Source organism: Cololabis saira, chromosome 2 (genome assembly GCF_033807715.1).
Source record: "Cololabis saira isolate AMF1-May2022 chromosome 2, fColSai1.1, whole genome shotgun sequence".
NCBI lineage: Eukaryota > Metazoa > Chordata > Actinopteri > Beloniformes > Belonidae > Cololabis > Cololabis saira.
The window spans coordinates 11,964,390-11,986,962 of NC_084588.1; the positions used below are offsets into that span (position 1 = coordinate 11,964,390).

Consider the following 22,573-nt stretch of genomic DNA (forward strand, 5'->3'; position numbering starts at 1 on the left):
GTTTTGTCGGTCACTCTACGTCGACCTCCCTTACCTCTGTTTGACCTTGTTTCAGTCTTCAGGCTTGAAGTCCAGTAGACATCAAAAATGATGTCTGTTCGCTCATACTTTGATGAGTATGCCTGGATCTTTGGAACTACATCTTGGACAGCATATTCCTCAAAGGTCTTTGATGTCTTTGGAGACAATGAATACACAAGAGAGGAACCATCAATGATAATAGCACCACATTCTGGTTGTTTGTCAGGAGGAGAAATGGTAGCTTCCAAAATGTTTGCAAGCTGAGACTTCTGGCCGTAGTAGAGTTTCCCTGTGTCGCTCAGTGCTGCAGGGAAAGACTGATTCTCATGCTTAAAGAACTCAAGCAGGTCACACTCTCGTGATTGGCAGGATATAAAGAGCTGTGAGAACAGGCGACAGTCATCTTTGAGTACCTGCTTCTTCATGTCACTGCAAGCTGAAGCTGCTTCTTGGCAAAAGAAGTCAACTTTGTTCTTTTTAATGGGCCTATAGAAGGAAGTCTCATCACCCAGACCATTGAAAAAGTCTCTGAAGGCAACTTGACCTTTCTCAAAGTGAGTTCTTACAAGCTCAGCAGCACTGGGATGTGCAATGTTTTTTGTGTCCAATGTGAGCAGATCTTTGGACTCTTCCTGAAAAGGATTACCCAGATCCTTCATCACAGCAAACAACCTCTGGACCTTGTCAGTGAAGGACTTCTGAGACTGACGAGTCTGCTCATGATGCCTGATATCTTCAGTTGCTTCATTGACCTCAGATGCCAACTCATACTGGTTGACTAACTGGCTAACTTCTGGTCCAGACACCATCCACCGCCTCAGTGCAGATGGATCCTCAGTAACTCCAATGGCACCACCATCACCTTTAACAACTGCATTAGCCTGCTGGTGAGCTTGGTCAATGGCTATGCCTGAGAACTCCCTGTGAGTCTTGTGGACCACAAACTTTCCCAGCTGAAATTCATTGAAAATCTGAGGATGAGTTTGCTCCAAAGAAACCATGTCTGACAGAGGCAACACTTGCTCCAGTCAGTTTTAGTAGCACAACTCAATGGATTATCGGCAGACATCTTATACAGTTGAAGGTCGAGGGATTATCCTTTTACCACCCAAACATACAAAATATCATAGCACATTGGAATATGGGATGCAACTAGGTTCAAGTATCTGGTGCCCTACACCTAGCCCGATCGTTCATCCAGTGCCATAAATCCCGTGCGATCTGTACACCATCCAGGTAACTAAAGCCCTGTTACCCTTGGCTCGGCTATCCCGCGCTGGCACATCCTGTCAAGTCAGGTGCAGCTATCTAACTACAATACTACAACTAACTAAACTTCTAGTTGAGTCTATACAGGGGCTTATTAGATAGCATTTGGGACACTAAAGTATACTACAACTACAGTGAGTACGCCACTACAACAGTTAGTAAACTACAACTACAGTTACTACACTACAAGCTGACACTGAACCCCATGCTGAGTCTCACAGCAGTGATGTCACCAGTGTGCCCTACTTTTATTTCAGTAAAGAACGCTTGTGTTGCTGTATGTGTGTGTGTGTGTGTGTGTGTGTGTGTGTGGTGAGTGACAGTCAAAAGTTTGGACACATTTTCACAAATGATTCACACAAAAAACACATCCCTCAGAATTCTGCAGATTTTCACTTAAGATCATTGCAGAAAACTGAAGAAAAAACGCGAAAACGCTACTTTTTAGTCATTTAATAGCCATTATCTTGAAAATTGGTGGCCATATTGGAATTCAATTGACACCATTGAGTTATTCCAGTCATAATACATTCATTTTGATGCTTGGATCATTAACATTCTTCTGTTAATTCAAGTTCTACCTCGAAAACCTTTTTTTGGCGTTTGATGAGGCGGCCATCTTGAAAACTGGCGGCCCTCTTGGATTTTCAGCTGGGCAACGTACTTTTATTAGAAGGTATGTCCTGGACATCATTTGTACCAAATTTGGTGCTTGTACCATGAAGTGAACGATTCGGCTCAAAAATGGACTTAAGCAGCCCCACTACAACAGCTGCTGCAGCTTCAGGCCTGCAGGTGCATCATGGTCTCCTCTGCACAGATCTGCAGCACAGCAGCAGCACTGACCTGCAAGCTGCATTCAATCAAGGAGTCCAAGCCAAGGATTCAAGGATTCAGGTACCTGGTTGTGCTCGAAAGTAGGGCTGGGGATCGATTCAAATGTCAAGAATCGATTCGATTCCGATTCTTAAGATTCAGAATTGATTATCAAGATTTGATTCGATTAGATTCCGATATTGATTTGGGTTAGTGTTATTAAAACTGTTTTTTTAGCTGTTGCATGAATTATATGACTGTAGTTATGCAAAATATTAGTAGTATTGGCAGCTAATGATGCTGTAAGGACCAATCAGCTCTCAGAATGCTGATAGAACTGCTTTCAGAAACATCATGTGGGTCAGAATTACCAAACAGATCCATGGAGGAAACGGACGGATGAAATCGGTTTTATTTTTTCCCACATTCCATTTTTATTTGTTCCATTTTCGGTCTATTTTGGTTTTTAATTTTTGAGCATTTGGTTTTTAGCATTTTTTGCAAATGTAACCCCAAGACAGTATATAAAGTAATGAAATATATGGAAATCTATGCAATTATAACCTAACACTTTAATGTTTTCATACCTTTAAGCATATTTAAAGGCAAAAACATGGCACCAGTTATTCTCGTGCCCAACAAAACTTTCCTTTTTTGGGGATGAACAAAAAAATAACCAAAAGTTGTAATGTAATGATGAAAAAAAAATACATGTATAAATAAAAGAAGAAAAAAAACAACACAGGCCTACTCGAAAGCTATACCAACTTAAAAATCAGGTTCCCTTATTGGTCCTCATGCAGGGAGCAAACACAGCTAGTATCATTGGTATACGAGTAGTTGTCTTTTAGTTGTCTTTAGTTGGATCCGGATCCTGTCCCCCATAACCTTTCATAAGACTCGTTCACATGAAATAACACTGAGCTGCAATCAGTGATTTTTACAAATGAACTAATACTTTTGAGAGTCATTGCTGAGCAAATGGTCAGCGTGTGTCATAACCCACATGGAAATACCCCGGCCACACCAGCCGCGTTTAAAGAAAACTCAGGGTAAAGATTTGACCTGGATTTAAGACAAAGTCATGAAAGTTGGAAGCAGTCTGAAGACACTGGCCAGAAAATCTGCTCCTGAGACAACTGTCATTTTTCCTTTTTATACGGGCAGAATGGAGCGCAGCACTCTGAGAAATGTCCGACACCGCTGCCCTGATGAGGAGCGACTAGGGAATTGGTAGATTTATTAGCACTCTGTGAGCCAGTGTCATCAGAGATTACGCCCCCTATCCTTCAACGCTCCACCGGCACGTCAGCGACCGAATTTCAATTTCCCCGGCGAGAGGATGGGGAGGCTCTGGCTGGCGACCTGTACTCGTGACCCTGGGGCTTCACGATGAATTGAGGGGGAGAGAGGAGACATGAGGGATGCTCATGAATTAGGGATGACTTCAGCGGTGTGTTCAACTTTGCCCATCCCGCCGGTATCACCATAGAAAATCTCCCTGATAAATGGTCTTCAAGGCGAAGGAAGTCTGTCCGTCCTAGTTAGATATTCAAAGTAGCTCATGGTCAAGTAGCCCCATGTCAGCCGTGTTTAAAACATGCGTCATACTTGCTGGCACCTTCGATTCTGCATGTAATTGGCTGGTAACGACCCCATCTGAGACTGAGCTGAGGATCAAACCCAGGAATGTGTGCATGCGTGATGAAGGAAATAAACTTCTAACATATTCTCACCGGATATAAAGTCGATACGATACTCCTTGGTTTGATTATTGTACAGTCGTTTCCAGATGTGCACCTTTTTACATTGATCAGACAGTGACCGATTGATGTCTGAGTGAGCATTGAGCTGCTTTCCTGCGGCAAACTGTGGCGTTAACCTGTCCAGTCCACCCGACATACATGTGTCACGTTCATCCCCATTATTTGGCACATTTACAGTTTCACAGTGCAAGACTCAATTTAGCTGGTAAAACTATCCATACGTGAATTTCACCACCAGCTGCAGCTTCTGCTGTTTGTCACAGAGATAAATCTGGAAACCCACAGCAGATGGCGCTCCATCAGAAGAGGAAATCTCAGGCTGATATGTCGAGGTGAATGTCTAAATGAAGCTATGAGGTAGATTGACATGAAAACCACAGATGGCTGAATTCCACCTTTAACAGACAGATGAAGCCGTTTATTTGTGTCGTTGAGGATCTTAAGTGTAGTTAATTTCACAAATCCTGCACAATCAGTATTTGTGACACAAACCACACATCTGAGTGGACAAAGTGAAAGCTGAACTTGAGGGCTCCCGTGCTTCAACTCATCACCTGCCAAACAGCAACTTGTGTAAAGATGCACTGACCATCCATTCTGAGATGATGATGTCCACCTTCTCCACAGGGAGCTTGATGTCCTCAATCCGGCCTTTGATTAGAGTGATCTTCTCCTCCAGCTGATTGGATCTGTGGGAAGCACACGGTAAGCAAAACAGTGGGTTCCAGCCTGAACTTTATCGTTTTCCTTCTGAAAGGCTAATTAAAAGACAAAGACAGTTGGGCTTAACCCTTGCAAGCCACTAAGGCAGCCAGAGTGAAGGCCTCAACTCCTCAGACGGCTGGCCTAACCAAGCGAGGGTTGACTTCTTTAGAGATTTACAGCAGAGATTTGAACACATACACCGCCTGTGAAATATCTGCTTAGCTTTTATATGTACATATTTTCCTCCTTCTCATCTGTAGAAAGTTGGAAGCCAAACGTTTAAAGCATGAAAACTGCTTTATTGTCGGATTTGACTGCTAATGCCTTTAAGAAAATCTACTTTCAGACGTGAACTGCTTTCACAGAAAACCAAACAAACCTGTCAGCATCATGTCTGAAGGATCACAATCATCTGCAACACCAGTTTCATTATTAGGATGCGTGTTATCCAACGAGAGTCTGAGCAACACAAACACGTACAGTGAGTTTTAAAAACAGTATTGGATTTTTAAGAATTACTGGAGGTATCGTATCTTTAAAAAGACAAAAGCACAGTCCAAAAGTCCTTTCAAAAGGTTTATCTCACTATAATAAAGTTTATCTTGCAGTATTATATTAAGATAAACCCTAACACTATAAAGTGGTTTTTGTCCCTCACTGCTGCATCTACTGATTCTCCAAGGTTTTCATTATTACTTTGTTTTAAAAGATAAGTACCAATATTGAGCATTACTCACTGAATGTGGTGAGGAGGTTTTTTTGTTTGTTTTTTATATGCAATCAATAAAATCACATGATGATGAAAGATGACCCTGCAGCTTCCTGCCAGTCTGCCTGATTTTATATTTTCATATTACACATTTTAAACAGGTTATTTAAGTTAATTAGCTTCAGCTAGTTGTCTGCATGCAAACACCACAAGGAGACCGCCGAAGGACAAAAACTGGGCTAACTGTTCAGTGCAGGCCTTAAAGGAGCATGTTGGTCATTTATGAGACGGTTAAGAGCATAAACTGTAATCAGGGGCCGAGACAACCTGGACTGAAGTGGAATATGCATTTGAAGCAAAATGGCCATTAATCTTAGCATAGGAGGCAATGCCGCTATGCCAAATTGATACATTGCACATTGGAAAAGACTCAAAAATGTAATTCCACTTAAGTGATAGTGTGGAACCATCACGGTCATTTTAACTGAGTCTGTACATGTCGACTACCGATGTTGGAAAACTACTGTCAATAGACACCAAAGGAAGAGGAGCTCTGCTTCCATGGAGCTGGACTGGTGATTAAATATGGGCCTAAAATAGGCAACTGCTGGAAGCGTCAAAGCCGCCATCAAGGACGACACTACAATGATCCAGCAATATATCTGGAATACAGCACCACCCCACCCCCCAGCGCCTAACAACAGTTTGTAAGAAGCAGCTTCAGCATGCATTGAAATAGTGTACAAGTGCTGACAACTGCTTGTAGTCTTAAAACTCAAATTGGCACATTCCTCCTCCGAGGAAAGTTAGGAATGAATAGAAAGATCCTGTGTAATTTCTACATCCAGACCAATGGAGTCTAAACAAGTAGAAATGAAGGAGACAGATAAACTCCAGAAGGCAGTGATAATACATGCAGAGATCCCAGGCGGCAGCAATACCTGGAAGTAAGCAACGGGAAAGTGGGTTAAGAGAAAAGTAGGAAAGACAAGGAAAGGGAATGCAACAGCAGTACACCGGGATTCTGGGAGCAGCTAAGATACGGGGAGGAACCTTCTCTGGAGGAGGACCTGAGCTAGACGGGGCTCCCGCCCACACACGTGAGAAACAGGGGAGTTTATATTTCACTGTACCCCCACCTTAAAAACACAAATGTGTTTTATCCCACTGCGGTGCGTGTGTGTGTATACAGTAAACAGCAGGTGTAAAAACACTCAAATAATGACACCAACTACTCATGTAACACAAAATGACAGATGAACTGTGCATATACCACACTTGATATAAAAAAAATTGACAAAAAATGACATTTATAAAAAAAAAACCCTTCTTGAGATCAGTAGACCAGCGTCCTTCCTGCTCCATTTACATCAAGTATTTCCAGGTTCAAGCAGGGATGTAAAAGGATCAAACTGGAACTGTGAGCCTGCAATATGTCTGGCTGAGGTATGGACAGTAAAATCAGTACTGCCGTTTAAATGATCCTTCCTTTCAGAGCAGCCAGTTTGAGAATCAATCTCTGTGAATATTCCATTATCATGACAGCTAATGTTACAGCGGACAGAACAATTACTCACAGGGGCCCCGAGCGCATTTCTGTAGCAGCGATCCTTATCCTAAACCGTCTCTCCCTCCTTAGCTGCTCTTCTAGTGCCGCTATCGCCCCTTTCCAGAATCTAGCAGTCCCTGCACCCCTAACCCATAATACACCGCCTCCTCCACCTCTCACTGGGAGGAACACTGTAATCTCCTTATTGGGGTAATTTAGAGGACAATGTCACGGGTGTGGGGAGTCAGTATCTGTGCAGCTTTGTAGGTATATGAGGGTACGAAAAAAAAACAGTGTTTGCAAATTATTGCTTTCTATTGTCTATTTTCTTTTTAAAGGCCTGTTTTTTTAGACAATGAACGGCCGTGTCTTTAACTGCAGATCCACGTCATGTTACCGCAAAGTAAACTAACTAAACAAAACTGCATTCGCTCATCCATAAAAGGAGGTTTCCTTCCGTTTCTTTGCTTTGTGCTCATGCTGTCGTGCACTCGGTCAGACAACTCATCAATTCCTAGTCATTTAAAAAAAAAAAAAAAGTAGTTAGACAGTATCTATTAAAGTGACTGTGAAGAAAGAAAGTTGAAACAAGCTTTTCATTTAAATATTGCCAGCGGAGTGGAGACAGGAGATGGATGCTTCCTGCCCAACCAACAGGAGCCACTTTAATTACAATCCTGATATTAACATCAGGAGAAAGTGATGCGCACACGGGCCGGCTGCACATGCACACACGAGATAGGAACTTTAAAGTCATAAACCAAACCATCAGTGGGAATAAAATGGATCCGAGGCGTGGGGTGCTGCGGAAATACGCCATCATTCTTGGGCTGGATCTTGACTGCGAGTGAACCTGCGACGTAGCCTGCCTGCTGACACACTCTTGGAACAGAGAGTCAGTGGTCTGTAAAATTAAAAACGTCCTTTTCCTTCAGTAAACCCTGTTGTTTTGCTTTTACGACACCCTGTTACATAACAGTAATAATAGCAGTCATAATGCCCCCCTGACTCAAAAATGCATCTCAGAGGCCGTGATGGTGGTTCCAGGTAGTTACAAGCGGAGGCTCTGGTGGAGGTAAATGGATTCCGATGTGGAGAACCAGCAGCTGGAAAACTGGAAACACAGTGAACCTGAAACTCTACAGAGGGAGTGTATTAGAAACGTATCGACGGGGGGGTTCGTCCACATGTTTGTGTGGAGGTGACTGCAGGCTTCAGACTGCAGCGGCGGCGCGGGAGAAGAGGCGGGGGACTGTCCAGTCAGACCACCGGCGTAAATTATCAACGTTACGGCGATTCTGCTGACAGCAGCTCTATTGCAGTCAACCAGCTGCAACAAATAAAAGATAGCTAGAGGGCATGAAGACCTCTAATCCCACAATCCTCGGCTGTACGCGAACGTACGGAGACTGAAAAACCTGATATTGACAGACAGATGTTGGAACTTGGTAAATCTTTTTCCAACAGGTCGAAGGGTTATTTCAATAAATTACTGTAGCATTTTAGGAGACTTAAACGTGTACGTGGGTGTGTGTGTGTCTCTCACCTAACAATATCCATGGCCTGATAGATGATTTCTGATTGGTCCACTGCAATAACTCTTTTGGCCCCGGCTCTGGCAGCAAACATGGACAGGATGCCCGTCCCACAGCCCACGTCAAGCACCACCTGCAGGATGGGAACGGGAGGGGGTGGGGGTGGGGAGGTTTGACGGAGGCACAGAATCACCCACAAATGAGCCCAGAGCAAAAGCAAAATACTCAAGCAATTAAAAAAAAAAAAAAACCCTGAAGGAGCATGAAACCTTGTTCACATCTTCCTCCACTGGAAGTGTTCCTCCATGGGGACAATCAAACAGAACAAACAGTTTAAAAAGTAGAGCAGGTTCTTCCTGAACCTGAACGTGGATGCAGCACGACCACCAGCCGCCACGCACAACCTCCATTAACCATTAAACTGCACGTGGCCAACGCTATGCAGAGTAGGCCTGTGTTGAAAAAAAAACAATTTTCCGATTCTAAATCGATTCTCATATTAATTCCTAAAAATCGATTATTATGTCTAAAGATCTTTTTTTTTTTTTCATCATTTTCGCCAGGTGAACTTTAATCCCAGTAGTCGGACACACAGTTTGTCATGACACTTCTGAAAAATGCCAGGTGCTTCATGGCAATATGTGTGCGTGGTGACAGAATAAATTAGATAAGCTAAAATGATTTGTTTACTGCATGAACTGTTGCAATTTCTCTTTTTTTGCACTTTAAATTGATATTGAAAGGCCTGTTTGAGTTATGTATTTCTTAGTTATTTCACAATAATAAAAACATTTTAAAAAACACTAAGCCAAATCAATATCGAAACGGATCGAATCATGATAATCGATTCTGAATATTAAGAATCAAATCGATTCTTGACATTTGAATCGATACCCAGCCCTAATGCAGAACTATACAGAAACTATTTCATTAGAATAGTGGATTTAAAAAAAAAAAAAAAAAAAAATTTAAATCGATACTTGGATTTATGTATCGATAATCGTTCCTAAACATGCATATCGATAAAATATCGATATCGATATTTTTAACCCACCCCTACGAAACGCGGTCCGGGAAGAGAAGAGACTGCTGCCTCTCCAAAAGCAAACTGAGCACAGAACAAGGACGCCCATGGGGGGCGAGGACGCAAATGAGGAAACCCACGAGGGATGCCCACGCTGCTCCTGTGCGCTGAACTTTAAAAGAATATTTAATTTAATATTTATATTTTATTTAACACGGTCACTCTGTGATGACACATTGTCCGAATGCAGATGACAGACCAAAGACAACAGAGGAGGAAGTTGATTCTGGTGATGTCCAACTGTCCTGAGGGGGTTTAAAGACTTACTGTGACATATGGAGGATAGCTTTTGTGCAGACAGCAACCTCCAACGACTTGGGCTTAACAGGTATAAGCCTGTTCAAAAAATGTTCAGATGAAACCGGTCAGTGTGGACCGCAGCTCCTGGATGAACCCAAACTCCTGGGTTTGAGGATATAGTGGACCTTCACCCTCGTCTTCCTGCTGCAGCTCCTCTCTTCCTCCTCATCCATACATCTAACCCCAGAGCTTTTTTTAACCACCTCTCTAGGGAGGCGTCCAGGAGGATCTGGTACAGATGCCCAAGCCACCTCAGCTGACTCCTCTCAATGTGAAGGAGCAGCGGCTCGACTCCGAGCTCCTCCCGGGTGACCGAACTCCTCACCCTATCTCTAAGGGAGCGTCCAGCCACCCTGCGGAGGAAACTCATCTCGGCCGCTTGTATCCACGATCTCGTCCTTTCGGTCACTACCCAAAGTTCATGACCATAGGTGAGGGTAGGTGCATAGATTGACCGGTAAATCGAGAGCGTCGCCTTTCGACTCAGCTCCTTCTTCACCACGACGGTCCGGTACATCGACCGCATAACTGCGGACGCTGCACCGATCCGTACAATCTCCCGCTCCATCGTTCCCGCACTCGTGAACAAGACCCAGAGATACTTGAACTCCTCCACCTGAGGCAGGACTTCTCCACCCACCCGGAGAAGGCACGGCCTAATTGTTATCCCAGTTGCTTGAGACTCGGTCAGCGCCCCAGCACATGCTGAAGGTCCTGGCCTGATGAAGCCAGAAGGACAACATCATCTGCATAGAGCAGAGATTAAGTTGCAAGATGCTTTAGCTTAATATATGGAGAAATTACATACTTTACATCTTTGCATTTAGGACATAGCAAAAACCAAGCTACATCTTGGTGTGATCAACTTGACTTAAACTTGGGCAAACATTTGCAGCTGGACCAAAAACAAAAAGTTCAAGCTAAAAGGAAGTTATTCTAAAAAAAAAAAAAAAAAAAAGTGCAATTTACAAAGATGGGATTTCTCAACTTTTTCTTTCTCAACACAATTATGTAAATTGCCAAGTTGTTAATCTGATAGCAAAATAGCAATTTGGGGAAAAGATAAAAACATTTCAGTGGTAATTTGATTTTGGATCTTTTTTAGGGTGGAACCAAACATTTTCTCCTTAAAACAAAACTAAGATATACACGACGCAGCATATTGCAAGAGCTTCATGAATGCTCAGTGTGTCAATTTCTAGGCTTCATCGGGATTAATGAACCGTCGTCCCTTTGCATTTTGTGCTTTGTTTGCAAACACTACTGAATTACATAGAAAACTTTTGACTTGTGACTCGACTACTACGCTAGTTTTAAGTATCGTAGTTGGCAAATTCTTCCCTTAATATAAAAAGATTTGACCATATTTAGGATTATTAGGCTTATTTCTACCAGGGCTGTTTTTACAGCGTGGGAGGTTACTTTGTTGAGGAACTATAGCATCACCTTGTAAATTATTTCATAATTATTTGTTCGCGGTTTCCTGGGGCCTCATTTATAAAAGAGTGTGTAGGATTCAAGTGCACGTAAACCCAAAAGCCGAAAATGGTGGGCGCAAAAAAAAAATCCTGATTTATAAAACCGTGTGCACGCACACTTGCACGCAATGTTCGCTTTATAAATCACAGTCCAGCTGGACGGTTGCGCAGGTGAATTCGCCTCATATCCTGCCCTCTACACGCCCACTTCATACCATAAATGGGCAATGCAAAGTAGTATTTGCATATGAATGAGCCTGCTGAGCATGCGCAGCGGCTTCCTGCAGCCTGTTTGGGCATGAATGAGACGTGTCGAGCAACCGTGCCACTGAATTTCACGGAGACTGAGATCGAGATGTTGTGGATGAGGTGGAGGACAGGAAAACCACATTATTTGGTGGTCACAGTAAAAGTATATGAATAGTATAAAATAAAGCGAGTGAGTGGCAGCACGTCGTTGCTGCGCTAAACGCCGTGAATGCCACGGACAGATGGTGCAGAAAAAAAAGAAGTGGTTTGATTTGAAGGTGGAGGCCAAGAGGTACGGAGCCCCTAAAAGGGACACAGATTTTTTTTATATATATATATATAATGAGTTTTACGTGCGTGCTTGAAACCTTTAAGGCTGATTTATGGTTCCGCGTTACACAAACTCAGAGCCTACGGCGTAGGTGCGCGGCGCCGCGTACCCTACGGCATAGGCTCTGCGTCGTTTTAACACGGAACCATAATTTAGGCTTACGCCCACACGTAAAGGTTTCACACGCGTGTGTGTGTGTGTGTGTGTATATATATATATATATATATATATACACACATATACATATATACACACACACACATATATACATACACATACATACACACACATATATAAAAAGAAAAAAAAGAAAATCGGAGTCCCTTCAGAGGCTCCGTAGAGTGGCCCGGCACTCATTTGTTCTGTCCTCAGTCACTCTCCAGTTGTCGCGGTGGGTGAAGAGGAGGTTCCCGGCCCGGCGCGTCCTGCACTGCGGCTGCAGCAGCAGCAGCACCAGAGAGTCCTGACTAACGCTGTACTTCACACACAGAGGGACACGATCAGCGCTATTATATTATAAGTCTGATATGTGATGACATTAAGAGTACGACATGAATCTGGCTTCATTTCACCACCTCACCGCCTGCATCGCCAGTTCCCCGTGTCTTACGACTGTTCTTACGGGAGGGTCGGGGTTGGCGTAGGGATACGCACATTTTTCGGTTAGTTTTTTCTTTTTAAATCCCAACCTTTGCGTAGAAGGTGGCTTGCGCATCTTTCAAGCCCTGTTTTGTGCGCAAGCAAGCTTTATAAATGAGGCCTCTGGTCTGTATAGCAAGTGAAGAGCTGAGAAGAACTGAGAGCCTGCGCCGAGCAGCTGGCTCCCACCTTCACGCGGATCTTCAACCGGTCCCTGGAGCTGTGTGAGGTGCCCTCATGCCTCAAACGCTCCACCATCATCCCAGTCCCGAAGAAACCCACCATCAAAGGTCCAAATGACTACAGACCCGTCGCCCTGACGTCTGTGGTCATGAAGACCTTTGAGCGGCTGGTGTTGAGCCACCTGAAGGACATCACAGGCTCCCTGCTCGACCCCCTGCAGTTTTCTTACCGGGCAAACAGGTCGGTGGATGATGCAGTCAACATCGGACTGCACCACATCCTGCGTCATCTCGACACCTCAGGGACTTATGCGAGGATCCTGTTTGTGGACTTCAGCTCGGCTTTCAACACGATCGCTCCCGCAATCCTCCACCAGAAGCTCACCCAGCTCACCGTGCCTGCCCCCACCTGTCAGTAGATCACCAGCTTCCTGAGTGACAGGAGGCAGCAGGTGAGGCTGGGGAGCATCACATCCAGCACCCACACCATCAGCACTGGCGCCCCCCAGGGGTGCGTCCTCTCACCACTGCTCTTCTCCCTCTACACAAACGACTGCACCTCAGGGGACTCTTCTGTGAAGCTCCTGAAGTACGCGGACGACACCACCGTCATCGGCCTGATCCGGGAGGGTGACGAGTCCGCGTACAGACAGGAGGTGGAACAGCTGGTCCACTGGTGCAGTCAGAACCACCTGGAGCTGAACCCGTTCAAGATTGTGGAGATGACGGTGGACTTCAGAAAAAACCACCACCACTCCCCCCATCACCATCCTCAACAGCACCGTCTCCACCACAGACTCCTTCAGGTTCCTGGGGTCCACAATCTCCAGGGACCTGAAGTGGACCACCCACATCAACTCTGTCAGAAAGAAGGCGCAGCAAAGGTTGTACTTCCTGCGTCAGCTCAGGAAGTTTAACCTGCCACAGCAGCTGCTGATCAGCTTTTACTCTGCCATAATCCAGTCTGTTCTCTACTCTTCCATCACTGTCTGGTTCGGATCAGCCACCAAACTAGACAGGCACAGACTGCAACGGACAATCAGGTCTGCAGAGAGGATAATTGGGACTAACCTCCCATCTATCGACGACCTGTACCGGTCCAGGACACGGGCAGGTCAAATCTCTGCTGACCCCTCACACCCGGGACACAGTCTGTTCCAACTCCTCCCCTCTGGACGGCGCTACAGAGCTCTGTGCGCCAGAACCTCCAGACACAGGGACAGTTTCTTCCCGCAAGCGGTTGCTCTGATGAACTCCCACAAATAACAGTCTCAGAGTAACCAAACATGTGCAAAAATAAATAAATCATCTAGCACCCGCTTTAATAATCATGTCTGCCTCACTCTGCTGCACCTCTTTGTATTTGTATTCACTACCTCAAACTGATGCACCTTTAAAATGTTTATACTGTACATAGAAATACCACATTTGTTTATTTTTTAATACCAAAGAGCGAAATTACCGGAGTCAAATTCCTTGTTGGACAATGTTCGAACCTGGCCAATAAAGCGGATTCTGATTCTGAAGGTTGAGTTTTGTCAATGATGTTTGTCGTTTGCAGCGGTGAACTAGCACCTTATTGTAAATCATCCTCCTGAAACTGTTGAGGTCGGGTCACGCTTGGGTTTGTTTGGTGGTAGATGACGGTAGCAGACACCATGCACACATCTAAGTGAAACACTGCACTTAGCTGTGTCTCTATTTAAAGAGATCTCCTCGTAAGCATCCTGCTGCCTTTATGAGTTCGTCGGCGGGGAGCAAACACGTGGCTCACGCAACAGAACACCAGCCCTGATTTTATTTTTCCTTCCTCTGAGACAAAAGCATCCTGTTTTGATCCGGTTCTATCAGCGGCTGCTGAAGGAGACGCTTCCTCCTCGGCCGACTGTGTCGACCTGACAGGGATAATATACGTTCCCATCAGCACAACAGGCCCCATTCTCCTCATCCTCATCCCAGCACTAACCAGCAGCCACCCATATAATGGATGGTCATGATGCGGGCCACTGCTTCCTTCAACTAAAGTCACTGAGAAAGAGAGGGATGAGCATGAGTTGGCAGGGTTTTTGTGCTGCTGGTGTCGTGCTTTGGGTTTGGTGGTAGATTGTGTCTGTTATCGGGGCTCAGCAGTCCACGTTTGATGTGCTAATAGTGAGCTGCACCCCGTTTATAATTTATTAGGGGGTTTATAATTTAAGTCAACCTAGTGACACTTGTAGACAAAATGAATGTGCACAAACTTAGTTGCATAGATGTTGCTTTCTCACCTTGTCTTTGAATACTTCAGAGTTGCTGTACATGAAATCACGGTAAGACTCCGTACGAACTTTATCCTGCAAAGAGAATATTAGTAAGATCAGTAAAATACATGCACATAAATCTCACACTGTGACAATTTAAAATGCTCACACACACACACACACAACAGCAAAACAACAGTGCATGTATGTTAAACACCTTACAGTTAGACAGTAAGGTGGTACAAAGTAATGCATCAGTGTATTTGGATGATATATTTTTGATCTTATGATGTAATGAGTTAGTTTTCCAGTTTATATCTTACAAAAATAAGACTGCAAATCAAACCGCAATATAAACTTTAACTTCTTTTATTAATTGAATATGATTTTCTTTATTTTTATAGTGCGAGTTCACTACAAATGTCATCACAACCACCTTTTCGGGTTATGGTCCAGTCTCGTTAATGAAACCTGTTAATTGCATCTATGGACAAATCAAAGCAGCGACTCTGAAGAAAAGCTACACCATTTATTAAAATTACGCTAAAATATCGGAGTCGGATGTACACGGGGAAGGGAAAGGAATTTTACACTGACATGGAGGGTAAAAGAAAATTGTTTTCAGACATGACTAATGTGGAGTGAAGAGAGTATCAATCAGTCTTAATTTCATTTAAGGAACAGGTAGAAAAAATTGACATTTCCACTGTTGTGGTTTGACAAGAAATAAAATCCATCCTGTTGTGTTGTATGTATTGCAAAATAATATTGATGATAACGCACTATAAATATTGTATTGGCACTAGGAATGGGCGATATTTTACCGTTCACGATATACCGTCAAAAAAATTCCCCACGGTAAGAATTTGTCATCTCGTGGTAAAAACGATAAATTCCTGTTGATGACGTTTTTGTGTGATCAATTCCCGTTGATGAGGTTTTTGTGTAACAAACATGGCGGATCTGAGTCATTCCAGTTTTGCAGTACAGGTGGACTAATTTAATTAGTTTTTATTAATTCAATTTAATTGGTGTAGTTTAGTAGGACTTAGTATTCTTTTAGAGCAGTGATTTGGGGGCTCCAAAGACTGAATGGGGTGATAGATTTATAGTTACAAAGGTGGAGTTGAATTGGTATTTTTTTTTTATCGTCATTTTTATCGTTATCGGGATAAATGCCAGGAATTATCATGATACATTTTTTAGTCCATACTGCCCATCCCTAATTGGCACCTCAGTAACTGTGACTGTACAAACTGCCATGACAGTTGTTTCAGGAGAGATGTGGCGATATGTAACCTGTTCCACCTAGACGAACATTAATGACAAATATAAGTCATTAATGTTGTTAATTAAACAGATGTAACAAGCACCAATCTGACAACTTAAACTAATAAAAAAATCGTTTACCCACTCACACACTCTCACACACACACTCACACACACTCACACGCACGCTGCATCACAGATGATGTGCTGGACCGCGGCTCCAGCAGGAGTTTCTACTGCAAAGCCTCCGTCACGTGCTCTTGGCCCCTCCTGAGGCTCTGATGGAGTTTTCAGACTGACGCACACACAACGCAAAACTTAACGGTGCTTAGCACCAATCAGGGCCGCCAACAGGAATATGTCTAAGCACTGCAGTGAGCAGAAGAGTACAGGGGAGAGGGAGACCTTACCCCCACACCCCCCTCAGCTCACCGTGTTCTGACACTTTCATGTTTCACTGCTTTAAGGTGAGTAAAATAATTAATTTCCATGTCCAGTAAAAAGTGAAACTTTTCACATGAAAGCTCAGTACTTATTGCTGACTTCTCACTTTTTACAAAATGTATTTTCCTCAGTATGAACTCGAGCATTAAAATGATCACTCTCATTTACACGGTATAGCAAAATCTTTCATCCACGATGCGCTCTGAGGAGCCAGCCTTCACTTTGAGGGAACTTGTTTTCCCTCGGGACATGATGCTCAAGACTAATGAGACCCACAAGCCCAGCCAATGTGTGTGAATGTGTGTTTTGCGCAACGCAGACCTTGAGCATCTCCTCATGGATGCCATAATGGCCGTAGGAGCTGAAGTAGGCCTCGTCCTCGTCCTCACGCAGCTCGCCCACAGTGCCCAGGTTCCTGGACTTGCTGGTATCTGCATTCAGCACCAAACCCTGAGCCAGAAGTCTGAAAGAAAGGCAAGCAGATCCGCTGTGAACTCCAAATATCAGAAAACAAAAAGGAGCAACTAGAGAGTTGAAAGCAGACACTGCCTTCATGTGGGAGCGACCAATAAACGGAGGAGATAGAAAGCATTCATCTCTCTAACAGTCTTCCTTTAATGTTCTCTTATTTACCCCAACATCCCATCTCCACTTATCTTCCCTGCTGCAGTGGAATTTTCCTTTCCCTTTTATATCTTTCCTTCAAACTTCCTCTACTTGGTACTAGTTAATCCCCCTGTTCACTGTGTCCCCCTGGTGGCCGACGGCGGTAATGCCAGAGCCCCACAAAGTACATTGCAAGTTGAGAGTTTAAAAACAAAAAGAAAAAAAAAAAAAAAAGGACTATCACGACCTTAAAAAAAGACAGAAAAGTGACTGACTTGAGTTTGTGCAGATCGTCCATGGCTCTGGCCAGAGCCTCTTCTGAAGAGCGAGCTCTCTCGTCGGCGGCCTGGGCCCTGCGCTGCAGCACATCGTAAGGCTCTGCCGTGGACGACTGGCATGCACGTGACGAGCACGACCCCTCACAGAGCTCTTCAGGGTCTGTCAGGAAAACAGGGGAGGGCAGATTTAAGGGATATTTTTGCCTTTTAAATGGCTCCTGAATGCAAATGTCTCTGTTAAAACAATTATGGGGTGTAAAGTGTAAGGATGTCAAATTAAGTTATTTCGTTAGCCTCATGACGTAACCGCCCAGGTCATATTTGAACTATGCTATGAGGCTGAAGATCGCTAATTTTCAATTGTTATGGATGTTTTAAATAGCATATGGAAAGTAAAATCATATTTGTTGAGGGCTCCACAGAACTTGGACAATTTTAAAACAGGCCTAAAAACCTCCCTATTCAAGAAAGCTTTTAACTGCTAAGGAGAGTAGAGAGGAGAGGACGCTGGCGTGTTTGCTCGCCGCTTTTCCGTCTCTGAGTTTTTAAATGGATTGATTTTAACTCGTTTTAATCTTTTTAGCACTCTGAGATTCTTTGAATGAAAAGTGCTCTATAAATAAAATCTATTATTATTATTTTCCACTGGGAATGTTTTTTAAATAAAACATGACAAATAAAAACTGTACAGTAATCAGGCATTAAAAGGCAGTATCCAGGCCTGTTTTGGTCTGTGCGTTTGTTTGCTGCCCCACAAAGATGCAAAATACTGCAATAACTACTTGTGTACAAGATAAAGGCAGATATGGACACAAAACACAGCTGTACTTCATCCAACCTTCATGCAGAATTCCAAAAGATTGGCTCAAGTCTACATAAAAACAGGAAAAACAAATCCCAAAAAAAGGAAAACTCGAAAAGATTAAGACATGGGATTAAAACAAAGTGTTCATCGAGGGTGCTCATACTTGGCACTGACATGCAACTTTGGGAATCTGATCGCAAGTGAACACCTCAGTCAGTTCACACCGAGGATTAACGTTCACCTTGGGATAGTTGTGAGGAATCAATGGCTTTGAGGGTCAAAAGCTTCGGTGCTGAGCTCACAGTTGTCCCGTTTTATTGTTACTCAAATAATGAACGCAGTTTGTACGTGAGTTTTTTGTGAATAATCTGCAGGCTGGAACCTGTTTTACAGAGTATTTTTCTTCTGGGCGCTCCTCTGGCCCTTCAGTTTGACCCAGGCCAGGACACATTTGTATTCATGCTTTTTAACCAACCCCAGTTGTCCCTGACCTCTGAATGTGCTGGAGGGGACGGGATCTGAACACATCCAGAGGCCGCGTACAGATGTTCAGACCAGCTGCAAACATCGTTACAAGTTCTGTTGCTGGTCTTGAACCGACAACAGTCACAGCAGCAGAATCTACACACAATCAATGAACTATCCCTTGTTAAATCAGTGAAAACTGATCATCTAATCATCTAAAGAAGATGTACTATTTGTTGTTTTGTTTTTTATAAAATATTACTTGTTTTGTCTTAACAACGTTGTATATATTGAAGCGTTTTTACCTGAATAGCAGAGATGAATTAAAGCTTTTGATCAATCAATCTGACTTGCTTTAAGAGAAATATTTAACTTCACTGACTGCAGTAGCAATTAAATTTTGCTATTTTTTATTTAGTCATAAAGCAGGGTATTAAAAAGCAGAAAAAATAAAGACATATCTGTCCATATTGTAGTACCAGCTTGAAGTAGTGGGTCGTCCTGTAGGACTGGTCGCAGGAAGTCTTCACTCTCCCAGGGCAAGGGCCCCTCTGGCAGCCCCCCAAGGCAGGATGGACTACATTTCTAAAAATACAATAAAATGCATCAGTTCTACAGAATATGATATATGAATGTAAGGATGTGATCTGATGCCAGCAAGTACTTACTGTTGATCGTATGAAGTTGATCATCTTTATGTAACCATAGTCGTCTAAACCTAAAGCAGAAGAGAAGGGTGAAGCACTAAGACGCAGTGGAACAATCCTATGGTCATTTCTAAATGCTGGAAGAAGTGATGAGTGTTTACCGTGTTTTCTTATGACGTCTACGAGGCTGACCCGGTGTTCAGCGGTGCAGTGCTGCAGGGTGTCGGGGACAGAGCTAAGCAACCTAAACAAAAAGACACCGATGGGAAAATCAGATTTTTCAATTACTGATCTCATTACGTACCAAAGATAAGCAGATTGATCTTCCCAAATCAAAAGTACATTCTAATATTTAAAAGATTATTGAAATATTTATCATCCAAGTAAAGCAAGACAAAAAGACTTTATCAGGTGTTCAGTTACTTCATGTCCTTTTTCCACATTCTTGATTATTTAGATTTTTCTCATGCAGATAAACATCCAAAATCATTATGAGCCACTTGTAAAATGGAAAAAACTCCTGAACACAAGTCTGCACAGAACTTTGTCCTCAGGGATGTACAACAAGCAGACATGCGTAAATCATGACATCGAGTACATTTTAATGCTCATACAGTTGTTTAGAAAAAGGAAAAGCAAAATGAAAGTAATATCAAAAAGGAAGAAAAATCCAAGGCACTCTTCTTGAAATATAAAAAGCCTTTATTTAAATTGGCTATTTCATGTGAAAAAGATTAAAAAGTGGGTTACAGCCCACGCGTTTCGGCCACAGCCTTCCTCAGGGTACCGAAACGCGTGGGCTGTAACCCATTTTTTAATCTTTTTCACATGAAATAGCCAATTTAAATAAAGGCTTTTTATATTTCAAGAAGAGTGCCTTGGATTTTTCTTCCTTTTTGATATCCTTTTTCCCACCAAAGAGCACCTTCGTCACATGACTTAGATGAACCTTCTGAGCACTCTGGACTTTCTTTTTTGTTTGCAAAATGAAAGTAAGCCTGAATTTACAAGTATCATAACTCATATTATAATTCATGTCCAAGTTTTTGCCTCTACCACATAACTCAAATCATTTTGTTTCATAACAACAGCAAGTAAGACAAATGTGACCATTGCTCAAAGCAAACAGATTAAGCGATGCAGTGCGATCTGACCTGTCGCAGAACAGACAGGTGACGGGCTGGCTCTCCTCCTCCTCCTCCCACTGCCACTGCTCTTCATCTGCATCCTCGTCCTCATCTTCATCTCCGTCGGAAAGATCAGGCATCTGCTCCTCGGCTGTTCCATTGCCGTCTGTGAAAATAAAACCTCCTTACAGATCCACGTCCGAAGCACAACGCCACAAGGATTCCTCAGAAGTGTTTAAATAAATTAAATAGGCTATATTTGTAGCATCAACGTTATAAACGCTACAACTAAGGGCGATAAAAACGAGACTAGAGCAAAAATACACTGACCAAATACTTCGCAGAAAGCAGCACTGAGGAGCATATGCCTTTGCATGTTAAACAGGTGGTTTTGAAAGTTTTCTTTTAGTTATTTACAACACTCACGTGGGTCTGTGTTTGCTGCCATGTTGCCGTGGTTAGGAGACACTTCCTGGTGACGCCGGTGACGTAGGGACGCACATGCGGCGCAGTTCCAGGTGTCCGCCACCAGGGGCCGCCAGAGTCCACGACGGTCGGGTTTAAACGTAATACATCGTTTAAACGGGGCTAATCAACAGTCATGAAACATTTATGATAGTTGAACTCAATGTGTACCAATTGTCAATTTTTGTAAGAAAAAAAACAATATTTAAATATGTTTTTAATATTTCTTAGACTCCTTCAGTCATCAGCCTCTTTATAAACTATAAAAAGGACAAATATTCAGATGTTTTAAACCCAGATAAGCTAGAGGAAGATGTATGAAATGATGTGGAGTGATAAACAAGGCAGTTTAATAACTTACATTACACCATTCTACAGAGGTAGTAGTTGGTCATCTATAAGATATAAGTTAAGTTCAGTTAATACTCCAAACAACTTTTTTTTTTGAATGAGATATGATATCCAACCATAAGAAAAGTACAAAGCTTAGAAGCATGTTGGTGACGGGCACTGAAGGAAAACGATGGTTATAAAATGATAGTGCTTCAAGCAGTGTCAGGCGACACATAAGAGGAAAATGCTGCTTTGATCCATGGTAACAACACCACTGTTGTACGTCTTGAATTTAGAGTCCTGATTTATTAAAAAAAAATAATATATATATATATATATATATATATATATATATATATATATATATAAATAAATAATTACACAGTGTAATGTTTGTACCTTAAAAGAATGATCCGACAATTCGGAGTACTTCTTTTATTACGCTATGCATCATGGGTGATGTAAGCAGTTGACTTATTATTGCTGATAATGATAATACACTATATAGGGTCTGATTTACTAAAGGTTTGCGTGCGTAAAAACGTGTGCAAACTTGACAGCACCTGCAAACCAATGTGCAAGCTGATCTACTAACAGCGTGCAAAGAGGACTGCGCCTCTCAAATGAGCAAAATAGCACACGCTATTCATTTAGTGCTTTTGCCCTGATGAATAATCAATATGGGGCGTACCCGCCAGAAATCGCTAAATACTGGGAGGGGAAAATGCAAATATGTCCATTTACCACCCGCAATGAGATTTACCAAGCCTGAAAGTTTTTGCGGGGATTGTGATTGCGTCTGTATTTAATACGTTCGAAAGGAAGGTGCTAATCTGCCCAGCATTACGCAGGGATGCTTGTTGGTGCCTGATTTGAGGACTGGGGTGGGGATGGCTCAACTTGTGGTGAGGATTCTCCACATGCAAAAGGAGAAATATGTTATTTGAATGTTAAATCGAGTATTATTCAGCAAAAGGTTGCCACAGGACGCACATTCATTGTTTTATTTGTGATAATAAATAAATCACGTGTTTTCATGGAGAAAAAAGTGTTTCTTATTGTGCGCCTATACTTGTTCTGCAGTTGTCATACCCCGGTGTTGTGCCGTATTCAGCACCCCTGCCGTGAAAAGCACCCCCTCGTCTGACAAAAATTATATTCTCATTCCGTGTCACGTTCTGTTTAGCGTCCAGTTTTGTGTTAATGATTCATGTTTAAATGCGCTCATGGATTCCACAATAGTCATACTTTCCCACAATCA

At 42.9% G+C, this 22,573-nt stretch overlaps 1 protein-coding gene across 1 annotated transcript in view; it reads right to left on the reverse strand.

Moving 5' to 3' along the window:
- Nucleotides 1–20,992, reverse strand: part of prmt3 (protein arginine methyltransferase 3) — a 69,198-nt gene extending 48,206 nt beyond the window's left edge. Inside the window, exons 1-10 of the mRNA XM_061708810.1 lie at nucleotides 20,941–20,992; nucleotides 20,542–20,680; nucleotides 19,549–19,631; nucleotides 19,409–19,458; nucleotides 19,220–19,325; nucleotides 17,468–17,630; nucleotides 16,908–17,049; nucleotides 14,901–14,966; nucleotides 8,382–8,503; nucleotides 4,462–4,561 (exon numbers count right to left, since the gene is read on the reverse strand). Of these exons, the coding sequence (XP_061564794.1) occupies nucleotides 4,462–4,561; nucleotides 8,382–8,503; nucleotides 14,901–14,966; nucleotides 16,908–17,049; nucleotides 17,468–17,630; nucleotides 19,220–19,325; nucleotides 19,409–19,458; nucleotides 19,549–19,631; nucleotides 20,542–20,680; nucleotides 20,941–20,962 (993 nt within the window). The 5' untranslated portion in view covers nucleotides 20,963–20,992. The remainder of the gene's footprint in view (nucleotides 1–4,461; nucleotides 4,562–8,381; nucleotides 8,504–14,900; nucleotides 14,967–16,907; nucleotides 17,050–17,467; nucleotides 17,631–19,219; nucleotides 19,326–19,408; nucleotides 19,459–19,548; nucleotides 19,632–20,541; nucleotides 20,681–20,940) is intronic.
- Nucleotides 20,993–22,573: the final 1,581 nt, after the last annotated feature.